This window comes from Calypte anna, chromosome 10 (assembly GCF_003957555.1).
Source record: "Calypte anna isolate BGI_N300 chromosome 10, bCalAnn1_v1.p, whole genome shotgun sequence".
Taxonomy (NCBI): Eukaryota; Metazoa; Chordata; class Aves; order Apodiformes; family Trochilidae; genus Calypte; species Calypte anna.
The window spans coordinates 11,611,820-11,631,085 of record NC_044256.1 but is presented as its reverse complement, the minus strand read 5'-3'; the positions used below and the strand labels follow the sequence as shown (position 1 = coordinate 11,631,085).

The 19,266-nt window shown below is 38.0% G+C and overlaps 1 protein-coding gene across 1 annotated transcript; it reads right to left on the bottom strand.

Annotated features, from left to right (window-relative positions):
- Positions 1-406: 406 nt before the first annotated feature.
- GATM (glycine amidinotransferase) lies at positions 407-13,645 on the bottom strand. Its single transcript, XM_008491999.2, has 9 exons — positions 13,487-13,645; positions 12,822-13,037; positions 9,017-9,212; positions 7,602-7,792; positions 5,316-5,453; positions 4,884-5,048; positions 3,622-3,685; positions 3,413-3,529; positions 407-1,458 (listed from the first exon to the last, which is right to left on the bottom strand). The coding sequence occupies exons 1-9, from the start codon at positions 13,553-13,555 to the stop codon at positions 1,346-1,348; spliced, it is 1,269 nt and encodes a 422-aa protein (XP_008490221.2). The 5' UTR covers positions 13,556-13,645; the 3' UTR covers positions 407-1,345.
- Positions 13,646-19,266: the final 5,621 nt, after the last annotated feature.

Sequence of the window (19,266 nt, the reverse complement as noted above, 5' to 3'; positions counted from 1 at the left end):
TCTGGCATAACTTAATGCATTTTATACTGTTGATAGAGCCTGTTTAGTCCTACCCAACTCTCGGTAAAATATTGCCATATGGCTTATATGTGAGCATCTTGAGCCTGACATCCTTTCTGATAAAGTGCACTGCATTAGTTAATTCCTTCATGCTCTGGTAAGAAACACTAAGTGTTACTTTCCCCCACCAGTCTTACTTCTGTGGAAAACAGAAACGTAGCACATAAACACACGTTGTTGCACATTTTTGTTGCAGAAAGAAAAGGGTTTTCTCCATTATACAAGTGCCAAAGATGGTACATGTTTTATAACAGCAAGAAAAAAAAATCCAGGTATATTTCAACTTCCTGCAAATATGCACCCATCCAGACATTGCATGTTTATTCCTTTTCAGAAGGGCAACAAATTGAGAACAAAAAAAAAACTTTATTAAGCATAAAAAGTACATATTCTGTCATCAATACTCAAACTCTTTCTCAGCATCTGGGACATTTGATGCATCTTCCTGTATCTGCTATAGCTCGAGGAAGAAGGGGTTGTAAAATGTCAGATGTCTAGAGTTAGAGCAGGGCTCTTGGTGGGTTATTTTCCTTTAAGCTTTTTTTTTTTTTTTAAAGTTATGTAAACAATTCAGAGTGAAACCTGTACAAGCAGAGTATTATCTATCATTTGTACACCTAAAGTTAAATAAAAACCAATTTCAGCAATACAAAAAGCTATATAAAAAAAGTATTCAGATGCATGATACATCAGAAAAAATGCAGGACACCATAAGTCAGTATGTCTTAAAAATTAGATCATACTGGAAATTCTCTGTAAATATCTTTAGGGCTCAACATGAACAACATTTAAAATTACTTGGTTCCACTAAAGAACTGTACAGTTGCATCTATTTTAACTTCATTAAAAATGAATATATTAGAGCAATAGATGGATAAAAAGGAATAAGAAAAAGTTTACTCAAGTTTAACATTTCAAGCTGCCTATTTGATAGAGTAACTAGATAGAGGTAGATGTCCAAGCTATTCTAGCAAGACCATTTAGCTATCTTGACAAGCTTTTACATTCAATGCCAATGCAAAAAGGCTTCACAGATGAAAGATGTCATTCAAAAAGCCATGTCTTTCAGCAAACCTATGTTACTGATGGATCTAGTTTCAATTATACTGCTATAGACTATGCTATAGAAGACTATGTAAGAAGAAATCATTTACCAAGCCACTGTAAGGACACTACTGACCAAGCACTAGAGCTCATGAAGTTATTTTAACAAAAGTGAAATTAATGTATTAATTTCTTATGCCTATTTCAGAAGCTGAACCATTGCTACCTATCTAGCCCATAACTAGTCAAAATAAGATTGCAGGGTACCACGACGGCGGATATCACATGTCCAGCAATGGAAACCACCTCCCAGGGAGTTGGCATGACGAATATTCACTTTAATTGTAGAAATGCCTGCAAGAAACATAGGTTGCATACTTTAAAAATCTCAAATTCATGTGGTAAAGCTTAGATCAGTACATTAGATAATCCTTTATCTGATCACATGACTACATGCAAGTACAGAAAGCATCCTATTCATTTAAGAATTTACTTTCCCAGCTCTAGGCAAAGAACAAGTTAGGAGCATAGATGGCTTATTTATTCCAGCAAAACCCTCAGGAATATACAGATCCTGGACCACAACTGGTGTTTGATGTGTTAAGATGTGCTAGTAATAAAATAAAAATTAAAAAAAAAAAAATAGTTATCAGTTGTTAGGGGTATATGAAGAATTAGCTGAAATTCTGCTACAGAATTTCAGGGCACATTTACATAAACCTGTGTAAGCATTTACGGTTCAGAAGACACAATGTGCTCTTTCAAGTGCATTTCAAGAAAAGAAGCATTCAAAGTACAGAGCTCTGAGTCCCTCTTTTTCTGAAGGGGAAAGAGGCTGTTATACTTACTACCTAGGTTAAGCTGCCTCCCACTTCTTTTCAGCTCTGATGTTTCAGCTGTGGCTCAAACTTATACTTAGTCCTGACACATGGACTAGGATCAGAAGACTTTTATGTTATGAAGTTTGCCTTTTAGCTTGCTTCTGGGTACTTTCAGGAGCTCAGAAACAGCTCAGTAGAACTGATCATCTAGGTCAATAATAGGTTTGTTCCCAGTGGATCCATATCAGTCCTAGGAACTTACAGACTACAGTTTATTTAGTTTATTTAAACTGTGAATATGTCAAGATTAGCATCAATAGCCTTATTTTTAAGAGTTTTCAAGCATTTATAAATTCTCAGCTCCTTGCTCATGCAAAGAATTAAAAAAACCTAAAAATGAAAAGTTAAGTGATTCACCAGAGGCTGTACAGCCACTCTTTAGAAGTGGATCAAGCATGAGATTGCATGGTTCTCACCTGCAATCACCTCAGATTTGATGGAAGTTTCACTAAGTGCACTCACATCCATGGCACCAACCCTTCTAAGTTCACAGTTGCTATCTTCCACCTTTGGATCATTCTCCATAATCTTTCCTTCCTTTAAAGGAGGTTTGTTTTTTTTTTTTATCCTGGTTAGCATTATCTTTCACTCTGCAATAGAATGATCCCTTCACTTCCCTTGACTTCTCATCTATCCACCCATTTTCTTTCTACTCTGTCAACGTTTGCATCATCAGTCAGCTGGCTGTAGCACAAAGCAATCTGGCCACTACAGATTAATCAGCTACAAGACAAGTAGATCTACCTACATCTTCCCCACTCAGCATGATGGAAGCAGTTAGACTAATTGCATGAGTTCAGATTTTTAATTTTTCTTTTTTTTTTTTTCAGTGAGCTGTGCATAGTATGACTTTCAGATTTTATTTTAAATTACAGTTCTCCAGCCACTGCATATCTAAAGGAATTCAACCCAATAATGATGTCACATCTAACAGGACTAAAACTCTCCATAAATGAGCAGAAATACTGGATTAAGTGGTCTTAATTTGATCGCTTAGAGTACAATTAGTTTGGAACTAAAAATCTGAAAGCATTTTGACAATGAAAGATAGCCAGCCTTACATCACTCAGCCATATGCACACTCAACCTCCTCAAGACAGATTTTGACCTCCAAAATGAACAGAGAGTTTGGCAGTTAAAAAGGTCATTCAAAAGCATGCTAGCAGTAACTTCAATTGCTGCTCACACATTTAATTGCTGCAGGTTGAACATGGCGTAAGCTATAAGAAGCCCATATTCGTATGACTGAAGTAGTCAAGAGAGGAACCACTGAATGATTCTTACTTGCTAATCCAATTGTTTGAGTACCTTCTCCAGTGCTGCCTTTGTTGACTAATCTAAGTGAAACCTCCCTTCATCCTGATGTGTATGGCTGGTATTACAATCATTTCATTTTAAATGTATGTTGAAAATACATTAAGACATACCCAGATTTTCAAACATCTTCTGAGTCGAAGTCTCATTGGCATCCACCATCACACGTTTCTCATCCAGCATTAAGACATTCATGGAGAGCCATTTAGAAGACATCCAGAGGGGGTGATCTAAACACAGGAGAATGAACTGTACCAGTGTTGCCCCATATTAACTCTCTTAAGTGTACTCTTGGAATTCTTAGAAAAGAAAGTGGATATACCATCTGGAATGAGTGGCACTGGGGGACGAACCACAGTCCAGCCTGCTTTCTTGAAGAGCTCAATCTGAAAGAGCAATTTGATTAAATTCTAAACAGGGTTCTTAAAACAGCACATTATGTCCCTCAATGTATGCCACATTTTCTCAGATTACTTCAATATACATGACATCCCCTTCCTTCTGTTCAGTATTCTTCCCCTCATTCAAGTTCCATTTGCAAGCCCAGTTTTCATACAAGCATCTTCTGAAAGCCTTTCTAAACTTTGTGTACAACTAATTTTTTTCTACTGATTTGATATAAGCTAGGTGTCCTAAGTTATGTTAAAGAGAAAAGGCAACACATGCAGTTTGGGGTCTGCTAAGTAAAGGTATTAGTAGCAGTACATATTAAATTCTGTATTTTTTAAAATTATATTTTCCCCTGTGACTGTAAAAGCCATTGACATTAACTACACAGCCATTTACAGAAACAAACCACCAACAGTAGCACATAAAATTACATTTTCATCATGCTTCATAAGAAACTTAATATGTAGTTTATTTAACAAAGGGAACAAATAAAAGTATCTTTGGCAATATTTTATGTCCCCAACAATAACACAAGTTAAAAATAAAAGGAAGATAATTTGGCTAAGGAGAATCAACTTTTCAACCTCATTGTCCAAATACCTGGAAGAGCTCTTTATTCAAGTTTCACCATGAGATAGAGCTCCAGTTCTAGAAACTCAGTAACGAGCCTGGCCTGCCAGGATATTAGAGAAAAGACTTCTTTCACTTGTGCCTCCTCCTCCTCCATTTCCTAGTCATACAGGACTGCCAAATAAGTCTTCTATGAAAGCAAGCAGCATCTGCATCTATCTTTCCATCTACACAGGCAGCAGTTTTCCATGAAAAAGTACCAGAATGTGGGTTTAACACAAGGAGACCGAGAGCCTCTTTTTTTCAGGTAAACTAAAGAAAAACAGGTGAAGGGAAAAGGAGGGGAAAATTAATTTCTGAAATTATTCTCATAATAGATATTACAAGAGGCAGTAATTCAATGGCACCAATTTGCATTGAAGCCAGTTCCTGCAAAGAGAGTAATGTTGCCTCTAAGAGCTATGTGGTGCCATGGTTCCATAATTTCTGCTGCACACAGCTCACTTTGTATTGGCTCAGCTACTCCCACGTAGCTGTAGCTTCTGAAATCATGGGAATCCTCACACCTAATCCAGCTGAGTGCTTTTTAAACACAAAACACTTCCACCCCTTCTACATTCTTACCTGATGGCAGGGACGGTCTGGGTTAGAGAGCACAAGACCAGGTCCAATGATATTAAAAGTGGCATCAATGTGCATAGGGTTAGGATCCTTAAAGGATATTGTATGCACTCTATAGTCTGGTGCAAGATGTCGCCTCATCCATTCAATGCCCATGTAATTTGTAACCTGAAAATAGGACAAAGTTTCACCAGAATAGACTATAAACTGCATCCAGGCTTAGTTTGTTTAAGGTTTTACTTAAATAAATAGTTAAAGTAAAAATACTAGAAGTTTGTGGCTTAGCTGTAAGACTGTCTCAGCCTGTATGTAGCATCCTGTGAATAGCAACTTCTCTTGTCACCATTCTTATTCCAATGCTATTCAGGAATTTAAAAATACAAGGATTAATGATTAAGGTAAATACCAAAACTGTTGGAAGAAACCTCCATTTACCTGGCTCCTTTGTACAAAGATATCTCTTCCAGCTCTAATGAAGTCAGCAGCATCAAAGCATGGCTCAAATTCAGTAGTTACAAATTTTCCCTGAGCAGCCAGCTTATGCCTATCTTCAACAGAGCGAATTGGATAATCCTAGTTATTAAAATTTAAAAATAAAATTAAAAAATATTAATAACTTCATATTGGAGATGGTAAGGAAAACTTTTCAAACTATTTGCTACTGATGTGTATTTTGAAATAAAAATGTTTAGATTGATAGCTAATATGTTCCTTGGAACTGGTTTGGTTTACTTGTTACTAGAACATAAAAAGCATAAATGTGTAAGCTTAAGTAAAGGTTTTAAGTACATTCAAGAACAAGCAACAAGGTAAGAAACAACAGCTATACCAAGAAGTTAATCACTCTTTAGAGCCACTGTCTCTAATATTTCAGCTTCTGAATCAAAATTTTTCATTATCAGTGCTGTTTAACTAGCAGCACAACAGATCACTCAGCAACAGAAATACTGGCATGCAAGCAATTTGCAAGTATGCAAGTCCACAAAAGTGGACTCCCTACTTCTTCCACCTTTAAAAATAGAACAATACTTCAAACTAGAAAGTACATCTTCAGGAATTTAAATAGATTTTAGAATGAAACAATGTAAATAATAACAAGTGTGATATCAAAAAAATAGTGCAAACAAAAACTACTGCAGTAAGGAGATTCTATGGTTCAAAACAGGCTCTGGAAGTTTTCTAGTCCTGACAGATTACTCTAAGGTGACTGCTTAAGGAAGTCTTCTTTGCATCATTAATAAGATGTCACTGTTCCCAGAAAAATACAATCATTCCGCAACCAGTTTTACTGCACTTTCAGAGATGATTTTACCAAGGTCCTAATGCATTTGAGAGCCCATAGGAAACCACAAATATTGTCTGAGTCAAAATTATTACAGAAAACAAAAAAAAAAGGAAGTGTTCATCTAAATATTTGGAAAGTAAATACTAAAGACTTAAGATCCTCCACTGTTTATACAACTTTCCAAACATTAATCATAATGCAAAACAAAGCTTACAAGTTTTTTTTCTGTGAAAAAATATACATTTCTTTCCCACCTTCTTGATACACTCAGGACATATGGACATTCTCAGGGAATCTTACTTCTTGAAAGTCATCTTCATAATGTCTTTCTAGCATTCCTTCCTCTTTAGTAATGCTGAGTTACAGCCAGTAATCAAAACAAGTCAAAGCAGACTTGAATTCAATAGACACCACTTCCTGTTTCTTATTCCCTAATTGCATACACTTAGATTTATCTGGAAAGACTACAGCATAACTAGAAAGCCCACAAGTTTCCAGAGCTGTTCTGTTGTTTTTCACCCAGTTTTGTGAAACCTAGATATCAGGTTTGTCCTGGTTTGGGCCAGGATAAAGGTGATTTTCTGTCTTGTACTTTTGCTTTTAGCTAAGTCTCTTGTAAGTAGTGGCACTTGCTGAAATTTACAGCAAGTTTCTCAGACAGTGTGTGCTTCTAGGACTGATAACACTTGATGTTTATAGTTACTGCTAGAGACTGGTGTGCAGAACCAAGGACACTGCTCAGCTCTGAGGAAAACTTTTACCCTCCAGAAGGAAGAAAGAGGTCCCACCTGCAGCCCTCCTTTGAAGAGGAACGGACAAGATAGATGCCAGAATTGACCAAACAGAGTGTTCCATCCCATATACGTCATACTCAGTATAAATTTGAGGCATCACGAGGGCCAAGCCATGATTTCCTGCTTCCAGTTTCTGGCTGCCTGTCCTTCCTGCCTTTCCTGCTTCCCTTCCTTCACCCGGCATCCTGGAAGGATTCTGTCCGTTCTTCTGCCTGTGGTCCTGATCTGTGCAAGCCCATATCTGTGTGTTCCTCCCTCCAGTTCCCGACTGCTGCCGACTCCAGGAGTCCAGCCTGGACTTTCCCAGGGCTGCCCTGCAGCCGCGGTGGTGACGTGACAGTTATTGGGGGGAGAGGGGGGAGGAATGTGGTATCCATTTTCCTGTATATTTGTATATATTTAGTAATTTTTCCTATTTATCATTACTGTTTCATTAAAGTTGTGTAGTTTAGTTTCCAACCCATAAGTCTCTCTCCCTTATTCTCTCTCCTTTCTTTATCAGGGAGGAGAGAGAGATTAGTAGAGAGTGTCTGTTACTTGGTTTAATTGCCAGGCCAGTGTTAAACCGTGACGAGGTTGAAGCTATCAACAAAATTCTGTATAATCCAAACTTGAAGTTCTGAAGCAAAATGAAAGCAATACCTGATCATAGAGGTCATCTGCCATTGTGGGTTTGGGGGCAGTTGTCCATTTAGCACCAGAGTTGAAATAATCTTTGATTAGTCGTCTGTATGCTCTGTACTCAAAGAACCGAGCACGCCAGGCCATAGGCGCTTCAATAATCTCATTGCCCACCACCAGCAGGATGTCTCTAGGCATGGCAGCATACATACCTGAAAGGAAAAACACCCCTCATCTGTGAGAAAAATCTGCTTTTCTCAGCTCTTTAGCTTATTAATTGTTTCACGCTCCTTTTTACCATTTCTTCTATCCAAAAGAATGACAAAAAGCGTCTTTAGTGAAGTTGGGAAACTAGTGCATAATTTGAGGTCATTACATTCTTCAGTAATGTTTTTAAACTGACATTTTTTTGAAATATTTTCAGCTTTTGCTACAAAGTCTCATCATAACAAGTTAATGCCTAAAAAAAAACCATCCACAAACCAAGTGTTCACTTTGTAATCTGGTTAAAGCTAATTAACTAGACAAATGCTTAGGAATTACTCTGACCACTTTAAAAGGTTATGATGGACAGAAAGTTTTCCAAGGGGATCTAATTTCTTTATTTGCCAGTCTTTTAAAAAATAACAGCACTGAAGAGAAATTTGATGGAACACAGAACTAGTAGAGAAAGTTGTCCCATTAGACTTTACATTAATATTATCTGCACCTTAATGAATCTGAATTCCACTAGAACAGCTTAGGAACACATTTGACATGAAATGAGCCTGGAAACTATACTTGATGCAAAGCTTAGTGTGAGTCTGTGCTCTCACTGCAAATAACCAAAGCCACAAGATGATGTACAAAGAGGAATATAGTCAGTAGGTAAAAAGACATTCACACTTCCATGACACTAGTGAGGATCCTTCAGGCAAACTGCTTCCAGTTTTTGCCTCCACAATTTAAGACAGATCCAGCTATAGGACCCCACAAAGGGCTATCAAGACAGGCAGGGCAGCCTTGCAGTACATGACCTGGGAAAAGAAGTGGAGGGCTCTCAGCTTATTTCAAGTGACAGTAGAAGACAAAGCAGCAACAGCTTACAGCTACTTTCAGGGCCATTAAACATAACAGATGAACACTTTCTGGTAGTGGCAGTGATAACAGCAAGGAAATCTGGCAATCCATGCTGGTGTGGAAAGTTCAAGTTAGGTATTAGGAACTAAAGATCTCTCTTTAAAGAATCCATGCAGCACTGAAAGAGGTCAGCAAACCAGGTAGTAGAATCTCCATCCCTGGGGATTTTTCAAGTCATACCTACACAAAGCCATCACTGAATTCATATAGCACTGGCAATAGTCCTGCTCCAAGCAAGAGGGTTGACTAGATGACATCCAGAATGCTTCAGAAAAGACATGAACAGACAAAGCTTTCAGCAATGGAAGATCATTTACCTGTAGATTCAAAATCAGGTGTTTTATACTTCACAGACCAGTCAATTGGATCAGGTCTCTTGACAGTCACACCTTCTCTTTTCAAAATATTGCACATCTCTTCAATTTCAGCAATAGCTTTTTTCAAGTGGTCTTTAGGGAAACTCTGGCCTCCAAATTTCTGATAAAAACTCCAATACTTTTCATATGTGTTGGCCTAAAAGGAAAGAACACATGACAAGAAATAAGCATTGGTTATTTTTTAAGAGTGAAATAGATGCACAAGACAGTTCTCAATGTTCAAAGTTTCTTGTTTTTCTTTCACTGACTTCCCATGGTTTTGTGTTAATGACCCTAACGTTGTAGTGTGTCTTATATTTGATTCCTGCGATATTTTGAAGAGTTACTAAGAATTGTTATTGTCCTGCTGATTCTTCTCAAATAAAGGGGCGGGAGGTGCAAAGGAGGGGGGAGAAAAGAGAAGAAAAAGCAGAAATGCTTCAGATAAATCATTTATATCTGGCTGAGAATCCCTATCCTGGTAGCACTCTGCGATCTTAATTTTTTATCTTTACTACTTTTCTTTATCCACTTCATTGGCAAAGTTTCACTCAAATGTTTTATGATGTGCATGGGTTCAATCATTAAACTTATCTAAGTGTAGGTGTTAGACTAGTTGTGAATGGTTGATATCTTCACAAACACATTCAGTAACAAAGTGAAGTTTCAGGTGTATGTGCTAAGCAGATTCATTGAGCTAGCATGTAGCTTCAGCACTGATAGTAGAATATACATGTGGCACGATGCCCATGCAAAAAGTTTCCTGAGGAAGAGAGAAAAAAAAGGGAAAAACATTCTGGAACATGGAGAACTATGTACATATTTCATTCCCAATTCTAAGTTTAGCTTAACTTTTAGATGGGATTTTCAGGATTTTTCATTTCCTCCTATTTTTGGTTACAGATGGATTAGTATTTTATATTATTTGTTTCTACTGACGGAGGTATTATAAATAACAGTAATTATTTCTAGAAATCTTTTCCTCTCTTTAGCCATAACCCCACAGAAAGACTGATTTATCAAATCACAGATGAAAACTAAGAGACTGCATTACACTTCAGTATTTAGTAGTTTGTATTGCCAATTAGCAATGAAAGGTTTGGTCCTTATTACACTAGACCAGTGCAAACACACCAAACACAATAGACTCTGGTAATTCATAAGGCTAAGAGACATCTTTAAATGAAAACAACCTTGAGCTCATCTCCAAAACACATACATCTGTAGTCACCTTGTTAAAACTTCATTTTATACTGTCACAGAGGTGACATCAGGAATTCTAAAGCCATCTGAAGTACAGGTAACATCCTTTGCTGGTGAGAAGGTACAGCAGCACAGCAGCAGTGCAGAAATGCAACAGATACTCAATACACCTGTCAGGCTTGGACTAAAGCAGGTACATTTACAGGCCTAAATCCTCTGCTCCTGAAATCCTGTGATCATCTGCTAAAGAATTAATTCAAAATTATATCCTAGTTCTCACGGGTAAGAAAATCCAGACATACAATCATACAAAACAAATTACACATCTTCTGTTCAGTGTATCTCTGAAAGTACTCCATTCAAATGTGTAAGCTGTGAAACCCGCAGTTTTGATGGCCCTCTGCTAATACTAACGTGACAGAGCAACAAGGTCACATGCAGCTCTTCTGACACAACAGCAGGAGGGGTCAGGAGCTGGTGAGCAAGTGGTCAGGTCTTCCTGCTATCAGAGTCCTGCTCATTAAGGCATCACGAGTAACAGCCATGGGTTGCAGGAGAACCCGCCCTAACACACTTGAGGTTAACTCCGGGCACTGCAGTCCTGACCACCTCCTGAAAAAGCCATGTTCTGGACAAAACTAATGCAGTTATATTCTTTTTGTGCTAGAACTGTCAGTGAGCCCTAAGCATGCAAGGCTATTCATCTCTAGGTATGTGTGTTCTCCTTTAAGAATCTCCATGCTATCTACCCTGTGCTCTACTATTTCTGGACACTTGGCCTCATGCTAGAAAAGCAAGACAGAAAGAAGAGAAAATTTAACTTTTTTTACATGCTTAACATTTAGAGAGAGAGAAGAGGCAAAGGTGTTAGCATGCTGCTCCTCTAGTACTCAAGCTTCTTCCCACCCTTCCTGAAGGGAAGATCATCTGGTAAAGTTACTGTTGCAGTGTCTACAGCAAAATTTGAGACAAAGGCAGAGAAAACTAGAGGAAACCACATCTCAGCTGGCATGCTCTACTACTATTACCTGTCATGGCCTAGTACCCTTTAGACTTCTCAGTTTACATAAAGCTACAGCTTGCTTTAACCCCAAGTTGTAGATTTTTGAATTGCAGAGGTGATGCTTGGACATTCCTGATTGAGCTTCTGGTATCACATATAACAAAGTGAACCTCCGACCCATTTGACTGGTTATGGCTTAATAGGCAGAAGAACCAGGCTAGATGTATAGCCAAAATGTCAAAATTCAGCAAGTTAGAGATTTGAAAGAACAATTTTTCTAACCTTAAAGCAAGCCCTTGGTAATTAGAGAGCAGAATCTTGCCTCATTTAATGTTGCAATGTAAAAAAGTTAAACATTTTTTCCCCTTACTCTTCCTGTACATTTATTATGGCAGTACATAAATGCACATATATAGACCTGTATAGTAGACATGCCAGTCATCATTCAGTTCTTATTCTGCAGTTGCTAGAATACCTTTGGAGTGTCTGAAACAGCATTCTGGAGGCTGGCAACTGAGCTTCAGCTTTCAAGGAGTAACTACAAATCACAATTAAGCCAGTGGAAAAGTTTTCATTGGAGTCACTGGAGCCAAGATACCATGTCAAATGTCAAATGACTACTCTTCTACCTGGGGATTAGAACTACCAAGCTGCAATAATTTATTCACAATCCTCCAACAATTTTACCCAAAATTATAACCCAGATTCCGAAGAAAAATACACAAACGTACAAGGGCCTAGGGAAAGAGAAGTCTTCTTTACAAGTACATCCTATATGGCCTCTAAACTACAGATTTCAGTATTTCAAACATGGTTTTGTTTGCCATTTGTTTCCCATTCCTTCAAAATCAGATCAGAATAATTCCCTTTTCCTTTTTAACAGAGGTCTTCTAAACATTTTTGTCAAAATATCCTTTAAAATTTTCCTAAGGTCTCTTCAGCAGAAGTAGTGTCCAGATCACTTTGCTGTGATAGCCACATATTAAGTGCTGCCTTGGAGGTAGTACTGTACTGTGACACTGGAAGAGAACAACTGAAGCTCATCCCCAGCAACATGGGTAACAACAGATACTGAGTAACTATAAAGTCCAGGTGAATTATGCAATAAAAATTTGGAGCAAATCCACTGTTTGACTGTTCCTGTTCTAAAATACAACATTTCAGAGAACCAAGAAATGTGAATTCGTTTATATTCTTGCCATTTTAGGCAAAAAAAAACGCTGAATAACAGGAGTATATTTCTGGATAATACTCCCTGTGGTACATATACATTCCAATAAACTATTTAAAAGCTATTTAAACAAAATGGTCCTGATAGTCTACAGCTACAGTACTCGTCTTTCTCAGACTCCTAAGTAGAAAACTACACTTTTTTTTTCAGGTAGTAACCCTACTTAGTTCTGAGTTCAATTAAACTTTTATCTGCTAAAGCTGCTAATTCAGTTTAAAACATAAAAAAAAACATATTAAAATGTGTATATATGAAGGGCATAGATATATAGCAGTGTATATATAAAACATGCACTATTTCCTATTTAAGGTTGGGGTTTTATTGTTTACCTTAACCTCCACAGAAAAAGGTGGGACACAAGCATTTTCAGCTCTTCCCACAATGACCTCTTCCAGTGGGTCCCATTCATTGTATGAGCAAACAGGACAGTCCTTCGGCACAGGGCTAGTGGCCTTGTCATCAGCAGCACAGGTGTTCTGGGAAGCTGTAGCTGCCTGGGTGCTCTGGAAAGATCGCTGCACCCACCCGGTAAAGACTCTTCCAAGCTTAAAATAAAAATAAGAACGAAAATTAGGCTTCCCTTACAAAATGCAAAAAGCAATGGTTCAGACCACAAGTGCCTTATCTGTAGTCCCAAAGCAAAGCATGTCGGAGCATTAATAGAAACACAGTTTGTTACAGCCATTCTAATGTATTCACTGCCTACGAGATGCTTAAAGAACAATCTGCCTTGCAAAATACATAGAAGGGTAACGACATAGGGGCTCAGCACTGACAGTGGCGGAGTCACTGAACTTCGTGCTGCTGAACTGGGAGCATGCCTGGGTGAGCCTCAGCCTAGGCAGCCTGTAGCCGCCCCTCACCCGCTCGTCACCTCTCGGAGAGCCCCCCCAACGCCTGCGCCCGTTCAGTGGCCGCAGACCGGACCTTCTCTTGCCGGCGCAGTCTCAGCCCCAGCCCCCCGAGCCCGGCGGCGGTTCTGCGCGGCACCAACCCGGGAGCCGATGTAATGTGCCGCTTCGGCTCCCCGACTTCCCCCACGCAAGCATCGAACTCGCAGCATCTCCGCTGACAGAACCTCGTACAACAGCTCAACTCAGCTCCGCACCACTCCGCGCATACCCCCCGGCAGCGCCACTACGCCCTTCCCCCGGCCCCCGCGTTTATAGCGTCCCGCCACGCCCATTGACGGAGGGCGTGGAGCGGCACGGAGCCCAGGCTGGGGGCTGCTGCACGTCTGCGTCTCGCCTTTATTATTTTTGGTTCTGCCTTTATCAGCCGTACAGTGCCCGTACATTCCTTCAGGCTATGCTTCACTAGCCAGCGCTAAGAGAGGGGGACGTGGCTGTGCACAGGAGTTATACTTAACACCACCTCTGTTAGATGGCAGGAAGACAGACCTAGCTAGAGGAGGAAAAAGGTAAACATCACGAGTATTAACATGTATTAAAACACAAGCTAGAATGTAACAGCTACAGCTTAAAAATGCCTTAGATCCAGAAGTAAGCAAGGTTGATTCTACCAGGTATTTAAACATGCTTTATCCTCTTTCACATGACTGCAGAACTTTCTTTTAATTCACTCATGGTAGTTTTTTAGGACTTATTTCTAACACAATTGCCCCAAACACTATTCTTGCACCTAAAAGGATACAAGCATATTTTTTTTTAGTTTCAAAAAGGGCTTTCTTGATGTTATTTAATTCCCCTTATTCCTCTTAATTCCACCATTTTTTTCATTTATTTAATTAAAAAAACAAACAAAACAAACACACACCCCCATAAACCTAAACTTATTCTAGTTCTGCTCAAATGCTTGTTATTTGATTCAGTTTATTTTGCTAAGGTCACTCTACTCACACTGGCCTTCCAAAAAAATTAATGATTGGCTCATAGCTAAATCCAAAGGTCTTGCTTTTTTCTGTCCTTCTCAACTTATCAACTAGTTTTGGACCTTTGGATTATTCTTTATCAACTCAGTTTACATACTTCTGACTGCACAGTATTTCTCTCCCTACTTACTGCATATGTTTGATGCTTTATAGGGTCCCTAAAATTGTCCTCAACATCATTATAATGAGCTTTGTGCTGAGTGCTCTACCAATTTTATTTTTCCAATGGACTATATTTTTGGGGGGGAAAACATTCTTTCCCATATCTTACAGGTCTGTTTCTTCCTTTCTTAGAGGTAGTTCCTCCTGGACATAAGCCAATTTTGGCAATTACAATCAAAGCAGAAATTCTTCCCAGTCTTAACAGGCACATTTATGGTCTGGCCTTGAAACCTTTACTCATTGTAAATAGCATTTTTATTCCAGCCTTCCTTAAGTACCAGTCATCTGAACCCCAGATTTCCTTCATGCAATGCTATCAACGCACTAAGGATCTAAAATGCACTCTAGTGGTACCCCTGTGCTTCTTTTTTCACTTGACCATCTTCTGGGTCATTTGAAAAAAAATCTCATTTGTCTTCCTAAAGCAGTCACTTACTCACATTTCTCTGCTTACATCACTTCATTCCTTAACACCCAATACATACTTCATATGCTTCACGTTCATGGGGTATGGAAGTATCTCTCTGGCATCAAAATGAGTCTCTTGCTCTTTGTATACTGGGTAGCTTTTCATATCTTCTTCTACAGGAAGGGTTTAATCCACCAATGTAACACTGATATAAATCATGGAGTACAACACCAGTAAGGATTATTCAAATGTTACAAAAAGCTAAGTTCACTCATTCAACTGCAAGAACGTTACTTAAATAGCTGTTAACTGTGCAGGTGCTGAGCTCTTTGAATCAGAAAGTCTTATAATAAAGATCACAGCACTAACATTACACACAATTGCTAGAAATATTTTAACACCTTGAAATTCAAGTTCACTTCCCAAAAACTTGCCAATTGTTTTCAAAAATATGTACTTCACTTTTCTTTGGCTGCAAGCCTCACCTCAGTATGGAATTTTAACTTGAAACAGGGACACACTGGAATGTTGCTATTGCTGAGATAGCAAGTTGCTTGTTGTTGCTTTTTTAATGGAGCTCTATGGATTTTTTGTAATATTGTATCCGTCATTTTTTTAATGACATAATATGCCTTGCAGTCTTATATAAAACCATCTCGTTCTAATAACTAGGTAATTTAAAGCAATGTTTTGGTTAACAAAGAACAACATTCTGGATCAATAGTCAGAAATTAGGCAGTAAAATTCTAGTTTAAAACCACAGAAGTAGAAAAAGCAAGAGGAGACATGCAGCAGAGAAAAGTTATTCTTGGCAACAAGACCAGTGTTTGTGAAGATCAAAGTATGAGCTCAGCTATGTCTTAGGCCAGTAGCCAGTCTCAGTCTCTGTTCTCTTTCTATCACAAATACATGAGAGAAACAGAAGCCTCAAAGGATTATACTGCTGTTTATTTGTGAATTTCTATCTCTCCAGGACTCCAGGGCTTGCCTGTCAGAGCAGAAGTTGTTCAGATTTGTAATGCAATACAGCAACACGAGGGACGTGATGCTTAAGGTTACAGAAGAGCTCACCCTTTCCTACCAGTATTTCTTCTGTATTATCAATTAAAGTAATTTAGTATAAGGTAGCTGCTATCAGCTGGTATGAACATTTACATACATTCAACAGTTTTTACCTATTACTTCCCTTACAGAAACTGTTCAGCTCTGTTCAACAATACAGTTATGAGAGACTTCAGTTCCTTCTAAGTGTCAAGGATACTGCTTGCTAAATTCCAACAGTCTACACCCACAAGAAGAGAATTTGGCACAGCAAATCTTATCTGTTAGCTATCAGGAACAACACAGAACAATCCAGTTTCCTTCTTAGAAAGCAAGTTTCAAACTCCCTGAAGTTCAGAAGCCTGGCTGTTCCAGCTGGGAGGCATAAATGCATTTCAGATTATTAAAATTACTTGTTTTAAACTCTGAACTGTAAAAACAGTCACAATTTGTTACACATAATTAAAACAATTTTTAAAATATCATATATTTTACTTTAACTTGCTACATAATAATGTATTATTTTCAAAGTCCTTTGAAATATATTTCCAGATTAATATTAGATCTTGCTTTATCATTCTTCACACTCAAAACAAAAATAGAATTAGATTTAACTCTCCATCCAACCAAACAAGCTACATATGTAAAATGGCAAGAAATTCTCACTAATCCCATCTTCACCAGACCAAATTTAATCTTCAAACGTGTTAGCAAATGATACATGGCTTCTTCCTATTTTATCTTTAATAGTTATTGAAGGACAGATTCTGTAGTTGTCCCAAAATGCCAATTATAGTTACTTTTTGGATGATTTTGTTCTCTCATGTTAGGACATCTTCACTGCATGATATGCTGCAGTGCCAAATTCTCCATCAGACTGAATGCAATCTGCTCCAATGGAGAATTAGACTAGAGAATGAAATATGAGAAGAACTTAGGAAGACTTATTTCCTCTCTCTCTTTTTTTTTTTTTTTGTAATTCATATCATAAATGACAAATGGATGGTATTTACCATAATCAGAGATCAGAATGTATAAGGAATCTTCATTATGTGGATACACTGGTATCAATAGCTCTGCAACCTTTCCGATAGTTGGGTCACTTAAGGGCCCTTTTTATTTCTATCCAGCTTGCTATTACCATGAAACTTGGAGGAACTTAAAACCATTGAGACCTATGACCCTTTCTCAAATTTGAAAGTAGCCATCTGGTTCATGTTACAGGGAGGGGAAGGAGAGAACAGATACAAACATTATATACATACACAACCCACAGACATATAACCTCATAGTCTTAAAAGCATGACTTGTCTTTAAGAAATTAAAAGACATTTTAAAAAATCTCCTGTTTGAAGTTAGATGACTTTTTTTTCTATATGAGCTTAGGTAGCAATAGATCAAAATTTTGTAAGTTTGTTAGCACCCTGTTGTGATTCAATTCTCAAAACACTATGAAATCACATATGCAATCAAAATGCATTTCAATATATGTAATTCAAAGGAATGTGAACATCAATATTCACATGTATTGCACTAAATCTCAAGCATGTCTGATAATTTACTCTTTTTTGGGGGAACCAGGTAGGTGGGATACTAAACAGATGTAGCAAAACAGTTATGTATCCCCACGCAAAACAAGGCTCACTAGCTGAGGAAAAGAAGCAGTACAGGTAGTAGAGGGGTATGAATGTGAGGGGCAGGACACTGACCAGGCAAGGAGATACAAGTTCTAATTGAAATAACAAACACAATGGCAGAGTTCTGCTAAGGTAATTTTTAAACAAAACTTTTGGCTTACAAGTAGTAAAAAAAAAAAAAAAAAAAAAAAAAAAAAAAAGTTTGGAATTTTGAGCCTACAAAATAGTCCTTATTGACTGAATTCAACATCGTTTCAGGAAGACAGGACTTTCCATTGTCCTTCTGGCTGGCTACTCACTAGTCACATTACATCATACAAATGACTGATATAATAATTGATTTCTTTTCCTGGGAGAGTTTGCAGAAATCCACAAGCTGACTAGCTGCAGTGTATGGGCACATAAACATCAATACCAACATACACATAAATATCTGTTTTAATTTTAGATGTCACATTTCTATTACAGAAAGGTGACAGAGCTGAAGTAAAATTCTATGAAGGCAAAGGATTTAGTGGATCATAATCCATGACATTTTACACTCTGTCATTTCCAGAGGCAGTGCAGTGCTGACTACTGAAAAATGCTGGAGGTTCATGCAGCAAAAAGCACATCCCTTGGTAGGATAGATTTCATTCAGACCACTATTTCCATGTATACAGTAACGTGATCTGCCAACATATTCTAGGGTCAGTACTGTGACAATACTTTCTGTCAAGGCTGCCAAGTGAAATTCATGGCTCTAAGGACATTTGAAAACTCCTGCATCTTGTGACATAGCTTGTTGTATATGAGCACTTAAAATTTGGAAACTGCTTCACCTCTTTCTTGAAGAATATTTATAGAAATTATTAATAAAAGTCTGCTCTGGCCCTGAAACAATAAATGCATCCAGTTTTCTTCTCACTCTCACTGGAGTTGCAGCCAAATCACATTACACATCCTGAAAAACTGTTTCAAAAACACTAGTTTCTTTAATCATTGTGTTAGTGGCAACTACAGGTGCATCCTAATGTGAAGGGGGATACCATGATCTTTGTGGCAGTACTTAGTATTGGTTCCACCTATTTTCTTTCTCGGAAGAGACAGGAAGCCTTGACTCTCCAGTAACCTTTTATGCATCCCAAGCTTCCTGAAGAGGAGAGCCCAATGCACCAAAGTTATTAGATTCCTGTTTACTTTAGGGAGAATGTTACCAAAAAACCCTTTCTTCTCCTCCTTTCTTCACTAAACTACAGAATCCTTGAAGACACTCCTTGACAAGAGGAATAAGCCACAAAACCTCAGTCACTCTGTGTAGTTTCTTGAGCTTTTGGATATTCCCTTTGACAGATAAGCAATGACTCAGTTATTATTTCCTAGTATATGCATGCAGTTTATTGCTGTGTGAGAGGCTGGAGTATCCTTAGACTAAGTTAGATGGCAGATCTCTGTTAAGTTTGCTACGATTGTCTCCTTCAAAGGATTTTATAAATTCATTGTGAGTTTTATGCTGAATCCTATTCAAGCCTAAAGTTAACGGTTAAAAAAAAAACAAAAACAAAAAACAAAACACTGAACACTGGATTTGGACACAAAGAATTATCTCTTCCACCGCAAATAACAATAATAATTAAAAAAAAAAAAAAAAAAAA